This window comes from Callithrix jacchus, chromosome 4, assembly GCF_049354715.1.
Source record: "Callithrix jacchus isolate 240 chromosome 4, calJac240_pri, whole genome shotgun sequence".
Classification (NCBI taxonomy): domain Eukaryota; kingdom Metazoa; phylum Chordata; class Mammalia; order Primates; family Cebidae; genus Callithrix; species Callithrix jacchus.
Window position 1 is genome coordinate 81,174,065 of NC_133505.1, and position 22,233 is coordinate 81,196,297.

General features: G+C 40.6%; 1 protein-coding gene across 2 annotated transcripts in view; it reads right to left on the bottom strand.

Annotated features, from left to right (window-relative positions):
* IMPG1 (interphotoreceptor matrix proteoglycan 1) overlaps nt 1-22,233 on the bottom strand; it is a 174,224-nt gene that overhangs the window by 18,669 nt on the left and 133,322 nt on the right. For both annotated transcript variants that reach the window (XM_017971221.4, XM_008994700.5), the window contains 2 exons: nt 17,166-17,698; nt 13,562-13,781 (listed from right to left, as the gene is read on the bottom strand). In XM_017971221.4, the coding sequence (XP_017826710.1) occupies nt 13,562-13,781; nt 17,166-17,698 (753 nt within the window). The remainder of the gene's footprint in view (nt 1-13,561; nt 13,782-17,165; nt 17,699-22,233) is intronic.

Genomic DNA, 22,233 nt, shown 5'->3' on the forward strand with positions numbered 1-22,233 from the left:
CAGCTTTCTGCAACGTCGTCTTCCACCTTGCTGACTGCTATTTCTTGACTCCCTTTACTGTAATTTTTCTATTTCCCCATTAAATGTTGGGGTTACTCAGAGTTCCATTTGCAGCTCTTCCTCCCATCCTACATGTTGCTCCTGGCCATTTTTTAAAACCTGTCCTCTGGCTTCAATTGAGGTTTCCCAAATGTGTACTTTCAGCCCTGGTTCTCCCTTGGCCTCCAGACACCTACTTTATAGGTAGAGGACAATCTATTTTGTCCATTTCCTTAGAACTGGTTTTCTCTCAAGTATTATTGGAGTCTTTAAAAATATTTCAAGGATCTTATTAATTGTTGCCTTATTGCATTTAAAATTAAAAAAACAAATTAATACATGCACCACCTTTTGCACCTATTTTATATTTTCCTAAGTTTTTCCACAGTTGCAGTATTCTATGAACAATAAACTGTTTTATTTTTATTTTTACTTTAGAATACTTTAAGGACTGTCTAGCACTTACTTGGAAGACTTTTTGAGCTTTTCAAAATTTTATTAAAGTTTAATTTTAAAAGACCAAGATAAGTCATAGGAAACAAAAGAAGAAATAGGACACCCAAGTGGAAGCAAACAGATTTGACAGGCATTTTTAGACAGCCTGGCTTTAAGTGAGCTGGCTCAGCCTGGCTTTCCCTTCCTTCCAACACGAGCTCCCTTCTCTCCCTTCACCCCCAACTCTGTAAACAAAGCTGTCATCACTGTGGAGTAACTGAAGAACTCTGGTACTCCCAGAAATGTCTGCATCTTCCTCCTGCATCTTCTGGAATAGTACCTCACCCGCTTTCTCTTCCCGGGCCCACCACCGACACACACCAAGACTCAGCTCAATGTATGTGGAGCCTGCCATGATATTCCTTCACCTCTGTAGAATTAATTGCTCTCTTAACTTCATAAGACTTCTGCTCACATCCTGATTCCAGTATTTTACAGACTCTATTATAACTTTTTGTATATGCTTCCATTTTTTTCACTAGTTTTTCTCTCCTTGGGGGCAGAGATGGAGTCGATTAGTCTTTTGGTCCTCATGGATATCACAGTGTCTGACTCATGGCAGATAATCCATAAATGTTTACTGCATGTATGAGTGAACAGGCACCCAAATCATGATTACATTGCCATTTACTTGTCTAATTTTTCTGTAACAGCAAAGATAAGGCCAGAAAGAGGAATAGGCTTGAGTAATTGTGATGGTTTAAGAAAAATGATTCAATATTTGAAAATAAGGAGAAAAGTTGACTGTATGACCTTCAATGTCATGTTAAAATATAACAATCCCACCCAGTAAAGAGAGACCACCTGTGGGCCAATCCGACCAGCTGCCTGCTTTTGTATAACATGCAAGCTAAGAATGGTTTTTAAATTTTTAAAAGGTTAACTTTTAATTAGCATATAAGTACCTAGATAACTTGTGCCTTTTGGCTTTCAATGCCTAAAATATTTACTGTTTGGCTTTTTAAGAAAAAGTTTGCTGATGCATCGAAAGCAGTAACTTTGTTTGACTCACTATTTACTACCGATTATGGTCCAGATATTTTACAACTCTATGAAATTAGAAATTAACGTAGGGATATTGATGATGATTGTAGTTTCTGTTTTATATTTACCAAACGTATTTCATCATTTGTCCCTTGGCTATCTAAAATTCCAATTTCCATATTCTCTTTAAACCAGCTTTGTCATCGTACTAATTCCCTTATTTCAAAATTAAACAGGACTTTGACATATACTTGGTATCTATTTTATGACAATTATGATTTTTACATTTTGAGGGTGATTCTTTGATAAGGATTAGGGGAGGCAGGGATGTGTAGGGCTGGTGGTTTTGGAGGCTGAGAGGACACTGGGCTTGAGGTGGAAGGACCTTCTTACCCTTCAGTATTGCGGACCACTAGCTCTAATCTATGTCTGCCATGAAGGTGGTCAGAGAAGGGTGAAATGGTAAGAAATCCAGTAATGCAGTTTTGCTATATTTGACTATCTTGGCTGGGAAGATGTAGAAATGATAGGATGCCTTCTCTATTTTCTGAGGATGGATTCTTGAGATTCTCTCCTAGAGACAAAGCTAAGTATTTATTCTTGACATACAGGATTTCTAGCAGCAGACTTTTTTTTCCCTCTTGTTAAAGATCTCTCCCTTTTAATTCTCTTTCAAGGAGAATTTTCTCAGCAGATTGCACCATCATCATTGAGTTCAAGTACATACTGGAAAGATCAAAACCTGAATCAGGGCCATTCCTGTGTTTGTCTAAGTGACCTTCTGTTATCGTCAGGGATTTTGGGCATCAGTGTCTCTTGGACCTCTCTTACTACATTCTGGAGGATGGGCACTGTGTTGTATCAGCCCAAGACTTCCATATCTGAAAAGTCCATACCAGCAATAGAGCCAAGAGCTGTGTAAATTGGAATTTGAGTTCTTGTTTTCTAGGAATCTGAAGTAATTATCTTCATTCTGGATCCAGGGTCCTGAGAGACAGCATGATACGCTGGTTGTACTGGTTGGTTGTACTAGGTACATTTTATCAGCTCACCTGTCAGTCACCCCGATAGCTTACACTCAAATATACCACCAAAAGGATAAAATCTGGATCAGCCAGCCACACAGAAAAATTAGGAGCAAAATCGCTGTCATATTGCTAGATTAAAAAAAAAAAGAAAATGATGGAAAATCATCTGCACATTTTCCCTTAATGTGTTTTAAAATTTAGATATGCATTTCTCTTTTAATAATTTGTATGTATTTCCCCAGACTAAAATTGTACAGGAGTACTGATGCTAGAAACGCTTTATTGTAACCGTACATGCTATTTTTAGAACAATATTTAAAATTTCATGTTCACAAAGTTTTATAAGATATTCAGATTCATAGAATTAAGAAGTTAATTAACTGTATTCAAAAACAATGGTGGTGAGATATTTTGGGGTTTTTAGTGCTGTCTCCTCCCTAGATTGGAATAAGGCTTTGAATGGAAAAATATGTGAGTGAGGATGGTGTTTGTGTATCTGTGTTTGTGCACCTGACTACCACACACTATGGGGTAGTTACCTCCTCCTCCTCAGAAGCGTCACCCTCCAATGGTAGCTTGTACTGCTGTGTGCCCTGTATGGTTAGTGGTGCCCTCTGAATCTCATATTAAAATTTGATCCCCAATGCTGGAAGTGTGGACCTAATGGGAGGTGTTTGGGTCATAGGGACAGATCCCTCAGGACAGGAGTAGATTATGTCCTCCTTGGGAGGGAGGGGTGAGGGAGTTCTTACTCTGTGAGCTCCCACCAGCACTGGTTGTTAAAAAGAGCCTGGCAGCTCCCTCTCCTCTGCCTCCTCTCTTACTGTGTAATCTCTGCACATGCTGGCTCGCCTTTGCCTTTTGCCATGAAACAGCCTCAGGCCATCACCAGAAGCAGATGCTGGCGCCTGTGGAAAGATGAGCTAACTCCTTTCTTACAAATTATCCAGCCTCAGGTATTCCTTTATAGCAATAAACACACTAAGACAGCTAGCATTCTGTCTCCCCAGCCCTGGACTTTAGTGGCTGTAGCCGGCTGCTTAGTCCTTGCTATCCCCAGCCATCGAAGGCTGTCTCATTGACCATTCTGGAGGGACTGGAGTTCTTAACATTTATTTCTACTCCTACATTCTCTCTTTTGTTCAGGCTTAACAAAATGAGACTTACAGAAAACTCAGTGCTCTCTTCATTATGAGACCATCCCTTAGTGATGCCAAAGCCCACAGGAGTTTACAGAAGTCTGGGACAAAAGAAACTTGTCCTTAAAAAGTCTTTTGAGATGAAAAAGACATAGTTTTGATCCCAGCATAGTTCTAAGATGTCCCTTTTTCACTGCAATGCAAATTCCTTTGGGTAGGGACTGATTTTTATGCATTAACATGTCCTGTGGTGGTGGATGAATGCTTATAGTTTTGGATTAAGCATGTAGAAGATGGTCAACGTTCTGATTGTCAGTCTAGTGCCCACTTCCTGATTACATGGGTGCATCCACCCTTTGTCTTTGGGGAAAGAAGTAAACCAGATTCCCCAGCTGTGCATGAGGGAGCCCACAGAGTCAGTGACTATTCCCTGTGCCCCCTCTATTCCTTGCCTGCTCCTCCCTGCCTGCTGGTACCTTCTTCCTTTCCCTCACTGTTGACTGCAAGAAAAACATTTGAGGGTAGTTTGGCACAGTGGCTTCTGGCCATGCATATCGTAGCATGTATAGAAGTCATTTTGAACACCGTAGTTGACCATTTTGATTTACGTAGATGAATCCATACAGTTCATTGTTTATTTTGAACTTCATAAAATCCATATTTGACTTTCTTTCTTTTTTTTTAAATTTTTTATTGCATTTTAGGTTTTGGGGTACATGTGCGGAACATGCAAGACAGTTGCATAGGTACACACATGGCAGTGTGTTTTGGTTCCTTTCTCCCCTTCACCCACATGTGGCATTTCTCCCCAGGCTATCCCTCCCCAGCTCCCCCCCCCGCTGACCCTCCCCTTTTCCCCCCAGTAGACCCCAGTGTTTAGTACTCCCCTCCCTGGGTCCATGTGTTCTCATTTTTCATCACCTGCCTATGAGTGAGAATATGCAGTATTTCATTTTCTGTTCTTGTGTCACTTTGCTGAGAATGATGTTCTCCAGACTCATCCATGTCCCTACAAACGAAACGAACTCATCATTTCTGATTGCCGCATAATATTCCATGGTGTATATTTGTGCCACATTTTCCCAATCCAGTCTATCATCACTGGGCATTTGGGTTGGTTCCAGGTCATTGCTATTGTAAACAGTGCTGCAATGAAAATTCGTGTGCATGTGTCCTTATAGTAGAACGATTTATTGTCCTTTGGATATATACCCAGTAATGGGATTGCTGGGTCAAATGGAATTTCTATTTCTAAGGCCTTGAGGAATCGTCACACTGTCTTCCACAATGGTTGAACTAATTTACACTCCCACCAACAGTGTAAAAGTGTTCCTTTTTCTCCACATCCTCTCCAGCATCTGTTGTCTCCAGATTTTTTAATGATCGCCATTCTAACTGGCATGAGATGGTATCTCAATGTGGTTTTGATTTGCATCTCTCTGATGACCAGTGATGATGAGCATTTTTTCATATGATTGTTGGCCTCATATATGTCTTCTTTCATAAAGTGTCTGTTCATATCCTTTGCCCATTTTTGAATGGGCTTGTTTTTTTCCTGTAAATCTGTTTGAGTTCTTTGTAAATTCTGGATATCAGCCCTTTGTCAGATGGGTAAATTGCAAAAATTTTTTCCCATTCTATTGGTTGCCGATTCACTCTAGTGACTGTTTCTTTTGCCGTGCAGAAGCTGTGGAGTTTGATTAGGTCCCATTTGCCTATTTTGGCTTTTGTTGCAAATGCTTTTGGTGTTTTGTTCATGAAGTCCTTGCCTACTCCTATGTCCTGGATGGTTTTGCCTAGATTTTCTTCTAGGGTTTTTATGGTGCCAGGTCTTATGTTTAAGTCTTTAATCCATCTGGAGTTAATTTTAGTGTAAGGTGTCAGGAAGGGGTCCAGTTTCTGCTTTCTGCACATGGCTAGCCAGTTTTCCCAACACCATTTATTAAACAGGGAATCCTTTCCCCATTGCTTGTTCTTGTCAGGTTTATCAAAGATTGTATTGTTGTAGATATGTTATGTTGCCTCCGATGCCTCTGTTTTGTTCCATTGGTCTATATCTCTGTTTTGGTGCCAGTACCATGCTGTTTTGATTACTGTAGCCTTGTAGTATAGTTTGAAATCCAGTAGTGTGATGCCCCCGCTGTGTTCTTTTTGCTTAGAATTGACTTGGCTATGCAGGCTCTCTTTTGGATCCATATGAAGTTCATGGTGGTTTTTTCCAGATCTGTGAAGAAAGTCAATGGTACCTTGATGCGGATAGCATTGATTCTGTAAACTACTTTGGGTAGTACAGCCATTTTCACGATATTAATTCTTCCTAACCATGAACATGGAATGTTTCTCCATCTGTTTGTGTCCTCTCTTATTTCATTGAGCAGTGGTTTGTAGTTTTCCTTGAAGAGGTCCCTTACGTTCCTTGTGAGTTGTATTCCTAAGTATTTTATTCTTTTTGTAGCAATTGTGAATGCCAGTTCGTTCTTGATTTGGCTCTCTTTAAGTCTGTTATTAGTGTTGAGGAATGCTTGTGATTTTTGCACATTGATTTTATATCCTGAGACTTTGCTGAAGTTGCTTATCAGTTTCAGGAGTTTTTGGGCTGAGGCGATGGGGTCTTCTAGGTATACTATCATGTCTACTGCAAATAGAGACAATTTGGCTTCCTCCTTTCCTATTTGAATACCCTTTATTTCTTTTTCTTGCCTGATTGCTCTGGCTAGAACTTCCAGTACTATATTGAATAGGAGTGGTGAGAGAGGGCATCCTTGTCTAGTGCCAGATTTCAAAGGGAATGCTTCCAGTTTTTGCCCATTCAATATGATATTGGCTGTTGGTTTGTGTAAATAGCTTTTATTACTTTGAGATACGTTCCATCGATACCGAGTTTATTGAGGGTTTTTAGCATAAAGGGCTGTTGAATTTTGTCAAATGCCTTCTCTGCGTCAATTGAGATAATCATGTGGTTTTTGTTTTTGGTTCTGTTTATGTGGTGAATTACGTTTATAGACGTGCGTATGTTGAACCAGCCTTGCATCCCCAGGATGAAACCTACTTGATCATGATGGGTAAGTTTTTTGATTTTCTGTTGCATTCGGCTTGCCAATATTTTATTGAAGATTTTTGCATCTATGTTCATCATGGATATTGGCCTGAAGTTTTCTTTTCTTGTTGGGTCTCTGCTGGGTTTTGGTATCAGGATGATGTTGGTCTCATAAAATGATTTGGGAAGGATTCCCTCTTTTTGGATTATTTGGAATAGTTACAGAAGGAATGGTACCAGCTCCTCTTTGTTTGTCTGGTAGAATTCGGCTGTGAACCCATCTGAACCTCGGCTTTTTTTGTGTGGTAGGCTCTTAATTGCTACCTTGACTTCTGACCTTGTTATTGGTCTATTCATAGTTTTGACTTCCTCCTGGTTTAGGCTTGGAAGGACACAAGTGTCCAGGAATTTATCCATTTCTTCCAGGTTTACTAGTTTATGTGCATAGAGTTGTTTGTAATATTCTCTGATGATGGTTTGAATTTCTGTGGAATCTGTGGTGATTTCCCCTTTATCATTTTTTATTGCATCTATTTGGTTGTTCTCTCTTTTCTTTTTAATCAATCTGGCTTGTGGTTTGTCTATTTTGTTGATCCTTTCAAAAAACCAGCTCTTGGATTTATTGATTTTTTGAAGGGTTTTTTGTGTCTCTATCTCCTTCAGTTCAGCTCTGATCTTAGTTATTTCTTGTCTTCTGCTAGGTTTTGAGTTTTTTTGATCTTGCTCCTCTAGCTCTTTCAATTTTGACAATAGGGTGTCAATTTTGGATCTCTCCATTCTCCTCATATGGGCATTTATTGCTATATACTTTCCTCTAGAGACTGCTTTAAATGTGTCCCAGAGATTCTGGCTTGTTGTGGCTTCGTTCTCATTGGTTTTGAAGAACTTCTTTATTTCTGCCTTCATTTCATTGTTTATCAAGTCAACATTCAATAGCCAGTTGTTCAGTTTCCATGAAGCCTTGTGGTTCTGGGTTGGTTTCTGAATTCTGAGTTCTAACTTGATTGCACTATGGTCTGAGAGACTGTTTGTTATGATTTCCGTTGTTTTGCATTTGCTGAGGAGTGCTTTACTTCCAATTATGTGGTCAATTTTTGAGTAGGTATGATGTGGTGCTGAGAAGAATGTATATTCTGTGGATTTGGGGTGGAGAGTTCTGTAGATGTCTATCAGGTTTGCTTGTTCCAGGTCTGAGTTCAAGCCCTGGATATCCTTGTTGATTTTCTGTCTGGTTGATCTGTCTAATATTGACAGTGGAGTGTTAAAGTCTCCCAGTATTACTGTGTGGGAGTCTAAGTCTCTTTGTAGGTCATTGAGAACTTGCCTTATGTATCTGGGTGCTCCTGTATTGGGTCCGTATATGGTTAGGATCGTTAGCTCTTCTTGTTGTATTGATCCTTTTACCATTATGTAATGGCCTTCTTTGTCTCTTTTGATCTTTGTTGCTTTAAAGTCTATTTTATCAGAGATGAGAATTGCAACTCCTGCTGTTTTTTGCTCTTTATTTGCTTGGTTAATCTTCCTCCATCCCTTTATTTTGAGCCTTTGTGTATTCTTGCATGTGAGATGGGTTTCCTGGATACAGCACACCAATGGGTTTTGGTTTTTTATCCAATTTGCCAGTCTTTGTCTTTTGATTGGTGTATTTAGTCCATTTACATTTAGGGTTAATATTGTTATTTGTGAATTTGATACTGCTATTTTGAGGTTAGCTGGCTGTTTTGCCCGTTAGTTGATGCAGATTCTTCATTATGTTGATGCTCTTTAGCATTTAGTGTGATTTTGGAATGGCTGGTACTGGTTGTTCCTTTCTATGTGTTGTGGCTCTTTCAGGAGATCTTGTAAAGCAGGCCTGGTGGTGACAAAATCTCTGAGTACTTGCTTGTTTGCAAAGGATTTTATTTTTCCTTCAGTTATGAAGCTCAGTTTGGCTGGATATGAAATTCTGGGTTGAAAGTTTTTTTCTTTAAGGATGTTGAATATTGGCCCCCACTCTCTTCTGGCTTTTAGAGTTTCTGCTGAGAGATCTGCTGTGAGTCTGATGGGCTTCCCTTTGTGGGTGACCCAACCTTTCTCTGTGGCTGCCCTTAGTATTTTCTCCTTTATTTAAACCCTGGTGAATCTGACGTGTATGTGCCTTGGGGTTGCTTTCTTGCGGAATATCTTTGTGGTGTTCTCTGTATTTCCTGCATTTGAGTGTTGGCCTGTCTTGCTAGGTTGGGGACGTTTTCCTGGATAATATCCTAAAGAGTATTTTCCAGCTTGGATTCATTTTTTTCGTCACATTCTGGTACACCTATCAAACATAGGTTAGGTCTCTTGACATAGTCACACATTTCTTGGAGACTTTGTTCATTCCTTTTTGCGCTTTTTTCTCTAATCTTGTTTTCTCATTTTATTTCATTGAGTTGATCTTCAAATTCTGATATTCTTTCTTCTGCTTGGTCAATTCGGCTGTTGAAACTTGTGCACCCTTCACGAAGTTCTCGTATTATGTTTTTCAGCTCCTTCAATTCATTCATATTCCTCTCTAAGTTATCCATTCTTGTTATCATTTCCTCGAATCTTTTTTCAAGGTTCTTAGTTTCTTTACATTGATTTAAAACATGTTCTTTTAGCTCACAAAAGTTTCTCATTATCCACCTTCTGAAGTCTAATTCCGTCATTTCGTCACAGTCATTCTCCGTCCAGCTTTGTTCCCTTGCTGGTGAGGAGTTTTGGTCCTTTCTAGGAGGTGAGGTGTTCTGGTTTCAGGTGTTTTTCTTGTTTTTGTGCTGGTTTCTTCCCATCTTTGTGGATTTATCCACCTGTCATCTGCGTAGTTGCTGACTTTTCGATTGGGTCTCTGAGTGGACGCCCAGATTGTTGATGATGAAGTATTTCTGTTACTTGGTTTTCCTTCTACCAGTCTAGCCCCTCCACTGTACGACTGTTGAGGTCCACTCCAGGCCCTGCTTGTCTGGGGTACACCTATAGTGGCTGCGGAACAGTGAGGGATGCTACCAGTTTCTTTTTCTGCTATCTTTGTCCCAGAATGATGCCTGCCAAATGTCAGTCTTCTGGATATAGAGGGGTCAGGGAGCTGCTTGAGGAGACAGTCTGTACTTTATAGGAGCTCAAGTGCTGAGCTGTGAACTCTGTTGTTCATTCTGGGCTGTTAGGCTGCTACATTTAATTCTGCTGCAGCAGAACTCATTAAAAAAAACCCCTTTTTTTCTCAGATGCTCTGTCTCGGGGGTTGGGGCTTTCTTTATGAGTGTCCATTGTGCTGTCCTGCCCAGCTAGGAGGCAGTCTAGGCACTATTTGCCTGCCGAGGAGCCGCCCTGCTGTTGTGAGGTCTGCCCTTTTGCTGCAGTCTCTGCCCTGCTGCTGCTGTCTCCGCCCTGCTGCCACGGGCTATGCCCTGTGGTGGGGTCTCTCTGTTGTGGCAGGTTGCCTTGGCAACGGCAGGCTGCGTCAGCAATGTCTGTGTACCTCAATTGGGCGGATTGCCTCAGTAATGGTGGACGCCCCTCCCCCACCAAGCTGTACTGTCCTGGGTTCAGCTGTGCCCTAAGAGAACCTTTCCACTGGGACTATTTGGGATCGCCATTTTGTTTGTCCCACTGCGCTGGCCCAGAAGCCGTTTCCCTGGAATCTCCTGGCCTGGCTCACTGTCCAAGTCCCGTTTAATCAGATGGATATGCCAATCTGCCCTCTCAAGTCTCAGATTGCCAGTTCAACAGGGCACCTGGACCCATGCGCTTTGTGCGGAGTGCTGTGGAGCGCCACTGCGCTGTTGCGCCGGCCGCCGGCTGCGCCAGCCAAAACCTCTTCGCTGGCATCCCACGTCTCTTTTATACCTGGGAATTTTCCCGTTCTGTGGGCAACAAAGATCTGTCTGGAAATGCGGCCCTGACTCACCCTCCACGCATTCACTGAGAGCTTCAATCCTGGGTTGTTCTCACTGCGCCATCTTGAGTCCCACCGCCCATATTTGACTTTCTGCCTTTACCCTTTGATTGAAGCATCACCCTTTGGTTGATGCTTAGTGATGTTCTAAGCATCACTTAAGACAAGCATCACTATGTCCTAACTGGTGCAATACAGATCATTTTTGGCAGACCTCCTGTATTGATTTATTATTTTATAAGTTTTCAATGTATTTAAAATTTAGATTTTGTTACTCTCCGGAGGTATCTGGTAAGGAATAGGGTATGAATTATAAGTTCACCAAAGTACTTAGTGTAACATTCAGTGGCTTCTGCAAAGTGTCTCCCTTGTAGTTACCATGAGTGGTCATTCAGTCACTCAACAGTTTTCATTCGGATTAACTGCTTCTCCTGGCTTTACATGTTAATTTCTTCAAAGGTATTTGAATTGGCGCAGGCTCAGTGTTGAAATACCTCTGGAAAGTGAGCTGGTAATTTCCCAGGTTGTCCAGCAGGCACGTTCCCCTACTTTTCCACCATTAAAAGTAAGAATTGGGCATGTATGCCATAGTTCACTGGGTGGCCTGGACGCATTCTTAGGTAGCTCAGCATAAATTTGACTTTGCAGGGAGTGAAACTGATGTTAGCACCATCTCATGTTTACCACCTTTGGCTTCTTGGAGAAAAGCTGCATGGCAGAACTATTCACGTGAAATTAGTGAAAATAATTTCAGTTCCACCCCCTTCACAAATACCTTGTCATGGTACTGTTTAGTGTTTTTGCTGGTACCTTATGTAGGTCACAAACTGACGGTCAAGTTAATTGTGATAATGTTGCAATAATAACTACTAATGTTTAGTAGGTAACTATAATTTGTCAAATGCTATGCTAAGTACTGTAAATATTCCTTCAGTTAGTCCTTAGAATGTTACTATCTCCATTTTCTTTTCTTTCTTTCTTTTTTTTTTTTTGAGAGGAGTCTCACTCTATTGCCCAGGCTGGAGTGCAGTGGGACAATCTCAGCTTAACTGTAACCTCTGCCTTCTGGGTTCAAGCAATTCTCCTGCATCAACCTCCTGAGTAGCTGGGATCACAGGTGCCTGCCAACATGCCAGGCTAATTTTTGTATTTTTAGTAGAGATGGGGTTTCACCATTTTGGGCAGGCTGGTCTCAAACTCCTGACCTCAAGTGATCCACCTGCCTCAGCCTCCCAAAGTATTGGGATTACAGGCGTGAGCCACTGCGCCCAACCAGAATTTCTCCTTTTTCCATTTGCAGAAATTGAGTGCTGCAGTCAGCACACAAGATTCACATTTAGGGCTGGGGATCCCCAAGACCATTACTTTGCTGTGCTTGCTTCCAATCAATATCAGTAGTTTCCCTTATACAACCATGGCAGTGCATTAACAGCTTCCCACCTCTTTCTAAGGCATTACTGATATGGCATATACATTGAGAAGCTGGTCCCACAGCTGCACACCTGGGTTCTCCCTTGCCTCAACTTGGCTCCTGACATTGACCTTCTTGTGCTGGTGGATGGGTCCCTAAGTAAGCTGTCAGCTCCCTGATGGAGGAAGGAGGGGAGGGGATTGTACTATCACCTCTCCAGTGCTTTACAAGTTCTCCCATACACATCCTGTTAGCTTAATCAATTGGCTGAAGAAATTAGTCTCCTGATCCTAACTGGCAAAGACCCCTTGTTCCTTCTCGGTTCTGAAGTAGTTTTCAGGGGAAGAGGCAGTGTCTTGCTGGCATTTAGGAGATATCTGATTTCTTAGGGGATCCACAGGGCCTTTTTAGCTGCTCCTGTTTGGAAATAAGTGCTCCCAGGCTCAGTGCCTACAGGCAGTCTGTCTTTTTAAGGATCCTGTTTACCAAGGTACTGAGGCAATTTACTTAAAGTTGCTCAAAGCCCTGTTCTATCAAATATAAATGTCTCCTACTGAGCCTTTTTGGTTTGCATTTTGCCCAAGGCCTCTTTCCTCTGCTTTCATTCTTAGTCCACAGAGAGCCAGAGAGGATGTTAAAGATCCACTCCATTAATTCATAACCAATTAGGAAGCTTTGTTTTCAATTTGACTGGGAGGTAGCTTTGGCAGAAATCGGGAGCCCTCCCTGCCTTGCACTCCAGGGAATAAAAGACTTCTTTCAATTGGTTAGAAAACAGAATTTTGAAACTAATGGTAAAAACATTTCCCAATTTGGTCACAGCTGTTTACAATGGTGCACACACTTTGCTTTATTATCAGAGTAAATGTTTGCTTTCTCTCATGTGGCTTTGGGCTAAGCTCTCATGTCTTTAAAAGTTTTCTCCATGTCTAACTCTTTGCTTTAATCTTCACATGGAAGCTGATCTGGAGTATACAACCAAAAAGCAAGTTAATTTTCTTCTTCTTTTTTTGGTGATGGCGAAGTGACTTTCTCCAAGTTTGAATTTCTATCTGATGATTGTTTTTCTTTGCTTAGAATGCCATCTCTGCTTCACCCTGAATTATGTGATAAGAAGCTATTCTGACAGTGAATTGTGACTGAAAGTTTGCTTAGGTAGGAAGCCCCCGTTGCAGAGCACTGAGAAAATGCGTTTGACTTCTAGCAGAATGGAAACTAGCTTGGCTGAGGGCTACATTAAAAAAAATCTCTTAAACACAGCAAAAGTTTTGTTCTGAGGGGAAATTAGAGCTCTGAGATTGTGCAACAAGAGATGTGCTTATTCATTGCTTTTTGATACAGGAAAATGTGAACTTGCATGTCTTTGGACTCTACCTTTCTAATGATGTGCTCCATAGCTTCCAAAAGGTTCTTTTATATAGTGTCATTTCAGTTTGATTTTGTGGCCTGAAGGTTGAAATGTGTGCTTAAAAACAGAACAAAATAAAACAAAATGAATGAAACATCCCCGTCACTTTCTGGGTTGGATTCTTTTACCTGGTTCAATGTTGAGAGAGTAGCTGTCTATTTCCAGATCGAGCTGTTGGGCAGCAGCAGAACGAAAATCCTCTAAGACCCCATGCACGGCCTTGGTGAGGTTATACGGCACCGACTTAGCAAACTTCATTTTGCTATTCACAATCACACTCCCATTTCTGAAGTTAAGTATTTCAAGTTGCTTAAATCCTGTAAGATTGGATCGTAGATATGGAACCAGCTGCAAAATAAAAGATGGTTTACTCTTAACTGCGTTCTAAGTGCTCAGCTGGTGCTAATTCCGCTCATACGCACTTTTCATTAACTGAGGCATATATTTTAGTTCCTTTTTTATTGTTTTGATTTTTGTTTTTGGATTTAATGTGAGACCAGAACACCACTACTTACTGGTTGATTTGCAGTGATTATGTTCCATATTTCCACCTTTCTATCTGTGTATTGAGATGGATGGACTCTAATTTTTTTTTCATGGTGAATTGCGAGAACAGATGATTTTTAAATACCTGAGCCAATGCTATTGGCAAAGCAGGAATGCCAAGTTCAGTTATTAAAAAAAATCCAAGTAAATAAAAACATGTTCCAAACTGAGCTCAGGAGCAGAAATCTGGAGCCCTCCCTGCTTTGCACTCCAGGGAATAAAAGACTTCTTTCAATTGGTTAGAAAACAGAATTTTGAAACTAATGATAATAGACCTGTGTCTATGTAAATGGGACATCTATTTGGATGCATCCAATTTGAAATGACCTATTAAAATAAACAGCATGTCTCTCTATGCAGTAAATATTTCCCGGCCAACACAAGTGTGGTGCAGTGGAAACAGCAGAAAACTGGCAGTCAGGAGACTTGGGTGCCAATCCTAGAACTGTTCCTAACTAGCTGTGTGACCTTCATCAAGTCTTGTAACCACTGTGTTGCACCTCAGTGCCCTTATCTGAATTGTGAGGAAGAACAAAAAGTGGTTCCCTAGTGAGCCCTTTCCAAACTATAATAATCTCAAAAGGGCCAGGTGCGGTGGCTCACACCTGTAATCCCAGCACTTTGGGAGGCTGAGAGAGGCAGGAGTTTGAGACCAGCCTGACCAACATGATGAAATCCCGTCTCTACTAAAAATAAAAAAATTAGCTGGGCATGGTGGTGTGTGCTTGTAATCCCAGCTACTCAGGAGGCTGAGGCAGGAGAATCGCTTGAGCTTGGGAAGTGAAGGTTGCAGTGAGCTGAGATTGTACCACTGCACTCCAGCCTGGGTAACAGAGCAAGACATCTTGAAGCAAAAAACATAAAAACAACAAAACAAAACAAAATCTCAAAAGTATGCCCCATGACGTTGTGTTTCAGGTTCCCACATCTTCCTCCTGTGAGCAACAGCCATCCTAAAGATAATTTTTCAGAAATGTTTGAAACAGTGATGTCTGCCTTGTCCTTGGCCCTGAAAGTGAGCCTCCTCATTCATCAATTGTACTTCTATTAACCCAGAAAGCACAGAGATGCAAGTGTCAGTCTCCTAGGCATGACCCAGACCTGCTCTTTATTTGCTCTTATCTCCACCCCACCACAATTTTGACTCTGACCCAGCCCCACATTCTGGTACTCCCCTCACAGGTTATTGTGAGAGTAAAAGAAAATTTTATACAAAGCATAGAGCTTCCCTTTTCAAGCTACTGTCCCCTGATTTCTCCTACTTACTTTGAGTAGCCTCATTCTTGGTGTCTTAGCATTGCTTTGACCTGGGGTAGAAGTTTCCTGTCTTCACCTAGTGTGCAGATAGCTGGGGGCTCTTCTCCCAAATCCATTCTCCTCTTTTTCATAGGAAAGAGGCTACTGATCTAGACAGCACATTTTCCAGCCTCCCTTGTGGGAGGCTGACTAGTTCCCACTAATAGGATGTGGGCAACTTTGGTGTGTTCTACTTAAGAGGAAATTGCTTTCCGTCAGCTTCCTCTCTGTTTCTCACAAGTGGAAACAGGGATGCACCTATGACCCAGCTTTGACCATGTGAACGAGGAAACACCCATGGGGTTGGCAGAGCTATAAGATGGAAGAAGTGTGGGTCCCTGAATGACATCATAGAGCACAGCTCTCCCACCCATCAAGTGAAAGAGAAATAAACTTGTATTAAATGAAAGTCACTATATTCTTATATCTTCATTATGTCAGCTTAGCATGAGCCCTAATTAATATACCATGGTTACTTTGTCAGAAGTGTGTGAACCGGAGCAACTCCATCTTGAATAGGAGCTGGGTAAAATGAGGCTGAAACTTACTGGGCTGCATTCCCAGGCAGCTAAGGCATTCTTAGTCACAGGATAAGACAGGAGGTCAGCACAAAATACAGGTCATAAAGACCTTGCTGATAAACCAGATTGCAGTAAAGAAGCCAGCTAAAACCCACCAAAACCAGGATGGCCATGAGAGTGACCTCTGGTTGTCTCCACGACTGCACTCCCATCAGCGCCATGACGGTTTACAAATGCCATGGCAACGTCAGGAAGTTACCCAATATGATCTAAAAAAGGGAGGCATGAATAATCTACACTTTGTTTAGCATATCATCAAGAAATAACCATAAAAATAGGCAAAGAAATCTGTCTGTGGAGTAGCCATTCTTTTATTCCTTTGCTTTCTTAATAAACTTGCTTTCACTTTGCACTGTGGACTTGCCCTGAATTATTTCTTGCACGAGATCCAAGAACCCTCTCTTGGGGTCTGGATCAGGATCCCTTTTCCATAACAGGTTCCCTTGGACTCTGTTCCCTGAGACTCTCCCAATATCTTCTCACCTCATTATAAATGGTGTGCGTGGGGAGATGGCACAGATAAAGTCGTACTTTAAAGCAAATGTTCACTTGCGAAATTGGGTTTCATGTGGATTTTAATTTGTATAATGATTTAACTTATATGAAGCATACAATTTTTTAAATTATTGTCAGACATTCTGTAATCTGTGTAATATGCATTGTACAATGTATTTTAATTAGCCATGAATATGTAGTGAGTGGTATTACACAGTTCAGCATTTCTTATTGTACATGTAGAAACAAAATAAACATGTGAGTTTGGGGGCATTTTATTATCAAAGACATATGTCATAATAACTTTCTTTGTTAGGGACCAGGAATGATAAGCCATTTAGTCATTTTTTAGGTTTATAAGAACTTAAGGGGAACTAAGAAAGGAACCCTTACTCCTGAACTCCCAGCCTCATCTGTGCTGGACCATTCTAGCTTTGTCCCTTTCGTGAGATTGATACAATTTAGGAAGTGTTCACTCTTGCTACTTGTAGATTCCATGTCCAGTGCTTGAGTGTTTTGTATTATTCCTGGATTAACTAAGTTAAGAAGAATTCTGAGGAAAAGAGTTTAAGAATAAATTTGTTCCCACCAGGTTGGGTGGCGGTGTTTTCCCTTTGTTCACCACAGAACTCACTTCTCCGATTGGATCTGAATCCATCTCAAAATTCTAGTTGAATGTCTTCAGCAACAGTTGTCTCAGCGTTTGTTTCTACTAATCCTTATTGCTCAAGACAGCCAATGACTATATTACAAAATAACAACAACAAAGAAAGGAGAGACAAAGAATTGAGAATTGTAAGCAGTGCTTACTCACCAGCTGTGTGAATTGTTGCTCCAGAGCTCTGTACTCCAGAGAGCTCTTGTTGAACAGGTCGTTGGAGAAGGCCATGTTAGCAACTCGCAGACTGAAGAACACTACCAGCTCTCGGCCCTTGGGGGCAATAGTCATAGAACTAGTGGTGATATACTGTAAAGCTGAGACAGGAGTGGTATCCTCCAAGAAATGATCTGAGGTAGAAACATATTCACTGAGTTCTGGTACCTCAGATGGGGCAGGAGTGTCAGACAGATCCATTTCATCTAGGTCTCTGACCATATCTTCACCACCTGTACTTGACCTGCTGTCATCTGGAGATGCAGGTGGATGTGAAATTCCCAGAGCCAGGTGGCTGATTGGAGAATAATCACTGGTGGCTATGATGAGCCCTGGTACGAGCATTGTCTGGTCAATGGCCATTATATCTGTAGTGCCTTGATCAGTTAGAGAGAAGATGCCTGATGCCGTAAAGAAAGGTGGAGTTTCTGATAAAGAGGCAGACGCCATAGCAGGTGGAGACCAAGAAGTATCTGTGCAGGAAGTACAATTTCATTATTGAGATCAATTTCACTATGTCCAAGTATTCCCCAAAGAATAGAAAATGAAAAAAGAAAATCCAGAGTTAAGCTTAAGAAAATACATAGCATTGGCAAAAATCATTTCAATAAGTCACTTTTTTTTAAGGAAGAGAAACTAGAACAGAAAGGCTGGAAACCCTATGTCCCAACCTAAGGAGACAAAGAGTGGATCCTTGTACCCATTTTATTCAGGCCCAATAGTTCTTGATGTATGAGACTAAAAGAGCACCAGTTACCTAGAATTTCTGGAATTACTGCCTAGCCAGATACAATACACCTGGGAACTGAAGAGTACAAACTAAGTCACCAGTCGGTGCCAAATTGCAGCTGGCATTGGAACAGATTTATAGCCCTCATCCCCATTTGGAACTCTGAGACAGCTAGGTGTGCAGTTTTGGCACACAAATTTTATTCACTTTCCAGTAATGCAAGTCTGCATTTTATGCAATTTGATTTTTTTTTTGGTTATAATAATGATGTTTTGGTACTTTTAGCACTTAAAATTTAAATTATGCTTTTCCAAAATTGGGTAATCTAACTGACTTGCTTGTCAACTTGCAAAATGGTACTAAGAATATAAAGGTATGGGTGAACATATATAATTTGAATGTTATGTTGACCATACAACTTGCTAAATATTTATTAATATTTATAAAACCTTTCAATTAGGTGGGTGTGGTAGTGGACGTCTGTAATTTTAGCTACTCAGGTGACAGAGGCCCGAGAACTTGGGAGGCAGAGGTTGCAGCAAGCCAAGATCATGCCACTGCATTCCAGCCTGGGCAACAGAGAAAGACTCTGTCTCTAAACAATAATGCTAATACTAATACTACTAATAATAAAATAAAAAAACCTTTGCCATGGTTACATTATTATACTCTGACAATTTCTCCTACTACTTTGCATTGCTATCTTGGGTAAATACACATTGACTACTAAAGTCTACCCGTTTTTGGTACAAAATTAAAATCAGTAAGTATTTCTAAACTAAGAAAGTAGTGGCAACTTTCAGATAAACAGATTGGTGAATTATTAAAACATTCCAATAAACCTAAATCCAGAGCCGCTGATGATATTTACGGCATTAAGTGAACAAAACAGGAAGCTTTTTGTGTTTTTTTCAGTGGCCTTTTGGTGAATATCTGGGAAAGCTCTGTTGAAATCCAAATGCTAAGCATGATAAATGGACTGTCTGGATGCAGATATAATCTTTGGACTCGCAGTCAGCTAATTTGCTACACTGAAATTACCAAAACTGAAACTCCAAGTGATAAACAACTCTGAAAGTTGGAATCATATTAGTTTTATTACTTTCTTAAAATAAAACCTGTCTGTTGGTGAGTTATGCCAGGTATCAGAGAAGCATCCTTTGTCCTCTCACCTGAAGAGGATACCTACGTGTGTCTACTCATAATTCACTCAATTGTGAGGAATAATATTTCCCAATATCTCAGATCTCTCTGGAGATACACTTGAAGTTTTATTAAAATTTCCATTGCTGTGGGTCGAATGTTTATGTCCATGCAAAACTCGTATGTTTGGGCTCTAATCCCCAATGTGGTGATATTTGGACATGGGTCTTTGGGAGGTAATTAGGTCATGAGGGTGGAGTCCTCATGAATAAAATCAGTGCTTTTGTAAGAAGAGATCATCATCAAGAGTGATGATCTTTCTTTCTGCCATGGGAGGATATAGCAAGAAGGCAACAAACTCCAAACCAGGAGGAGAGCCCTTGTCAGTAATAGCACCTTCATCTTGCATTTCCTAGCCAGGAGAACTGTGAGAAATCAGTTTCTGTTGTTTAAGACAACCAGTCTATGATATTTCATTATGGCAGTCTGAGTTGTCTAAGACATCCATGGACAGATGTAGGATGATAAATTGAAAGGCCTCAAGTGCTATCTGTGGTTTGATTTGACTTTTTTTGTGCCATGGGAAATGCATTTGATACTGTGCTCCTATGACGTGATCTCTGCCTCTGCAGGTGATAAGATTTGGCAAGAAGCACAGTGATAGATGGCTTCATTTTGCTCCTTTGCCAGCATTTTATTACTCACACCTTTCTTACTACATAGACTTTAACCTGCTTAAAATAGGCTGCTGCATTATGTCATCAATCAACAAAAATTCTGACCATTTCCCTTTGTGACTTTTTTTTTTAATACTCTAAGTACTGGGATACATGTGCAGAACGTTCAGGTTTGTTACATAGGTATACACATGCCATGGTGATTTGCTGCGCCCATCAACTGGTCATCTATATTAGGCATTTCTCCTAATGCCATCCCTCCCCTAGCCACTCAACCCCACAACAGGCCTTGGTGTGTGATGTTTCCCTCCATGTGTCCATGTGTTCTCATTGTTCAATATGCACTTATGAGTGAGAACATGTGGTGTTTGGTTTTCTGTTTCTGTTAGTTTGCTGAGAATGATAGTTTCCAGCTTCATCCATGTCCTTGCAAAGGACATGAACTTATCCTTTTTTATGGCTGCATAGTATTCCATGGTATATGTGTGCCACCTTTTCTTTATCCAGTCTATCACTGATGGACATTTGGGTTGGTTCCAAGTCTTTGCTATTGTTAATAGTGCTGCAATAAACATACATGTTCATGTCTCTTTATAGTAGAATGATTTATAATCCTTTGGGTATATACCCAGTAATAAGATTGCTGGGTCAAATGGTATTTCTGGTTCTAGATCCTTGAGGAATTGCCACACTGTCTTCCTCAATGGTTGAACTAATTTACACTTCCGCCAACAGTGTAAAAGCATTCCTATTTCTCCACATCCTCTCCAGCACCTGTTTTTTCCTCACTTTTTAATGATCGCCAATCTAACTGGTGTGAAATGGTATCTCAATGTGGTTTTGATTTCCATTTCTCTAATGACCAGTGATGATGAGCTTTTTTCATATGTTTGTTGGCCACATAAATGTCTTCTTTTGAGAAGTGTTTATTCATATCCTTCGCCTATTTTTTGATGGGGTTGTTTTTTTCTTGTAAATTTGTTTAAGTTCCTTGTAGATTCTGTATATTAGCCCTTTGTCAGATGGATAGATAACAAATGTTTTCTCCCATTCTGTAGGTTGCCTATTCACTCTGATTATAGTTTATTTTGCTGTGCAGAGGCTCTTTGCTTTAATTAGATACCATTTGTCAATTTTGGCTTTTGTTGCCATTGCATTTGGTGTTTTAGTGAGTAAGTCTTTGCCCATCCTGCCTATGGCCTGCCTAGGTTTTCTTCTAGAGTTTTTATGGCTTTAGGGCTTACATTTAAGTCCTTAATCCATCTTGAGTTTTTTTGTTTAAGGTGTAAGGAAGGGGTCACGTTTCAGTTTTCTGCATATGGCTAGCCACTTTCCCAACACCACTTATTAAATAGAGAATCGTTCCCCCATTGCTTTTTTCGGTCAGGTTTGTCAAAGATCAGATGGTTGTAGATGTGTGGTGTTATTTCTGAAAACTCTGTTCTGTTCAGTTGGTCTATATATCTGTTTTGGTACCATTACCATGATGCTTTGGTTACTATAGCCTTGTAGTATAGTTTGAAGTCAGGTAGGATGATGGCTCCACCTTTTTTTTTTTTTTTTTTTTTTTAGGATTGTCTTTGCTATATGGGCTCTTTTTTGGTTCCATATAAGATTTTAAAAAGTTTTTTCTAAATCTGTGAAGAAAGTCAATGGTAGCTTGATGGGGATAGAATTGAATCTGTAAGTTACTTTGGGCAGAATAGCCATTTTTATGATATTGATTCTTCTTAACCATGAGCGTGGAATGTTTTTCCATTTGTTTTTTTTATGGCTTATTTTATTTTATTTTATTCTGATATGGGTTATTTTATTTTATTTTCTATTTTTATTTTTTAATTGCATTTTAGGTTTTGGGGTACATGTGTAGAACATGCAAGATAGTTGCATAGGTACACACGTGGCAGTGTGATTTGCTGCCTTCCTCCCCTTCACTTATATCTGGCATTTCTCCCCATGCTATCCCTCCCCAGCTCCTCCCCCCACTGTCCCCCCATTCCCCCCAATAGACCCAAGTGTGTAGTGCTCCCCTCCCTGTGTCCATGTGCTCTCATTGTTCATCACCTGCCTATAAGTGAGAATATGTGGTATTTCATTTTCTGTTCTTGTGTCAGTTTGCTGAGAATGATGTTCTCCAGATTCATCCATGTCCCTACAAAGGACACGAACTCATCCTTTTTGATTGCTGCATAATATTCCGTGGTGTATACGTGCCACATTTTCCCAGTCCAGTCTATAATTGATGGGCATTTGGGTTGGTTCCAGGTCTTTGCTATTGTAAACAGTGCTGCAGTGAACATACGTGTGCATGTGTCCTTATAGTAGAACGATTTGTAGTCCTCTGGATATATACCCAGTAATGGGATTGCTGGGTCAAATGGAATTTCTATTTCTAGGTCCTTGAGGAATCGCTACACTGTCTTCCACAATGGTTGAACTAATTTACACTCCCACCAAC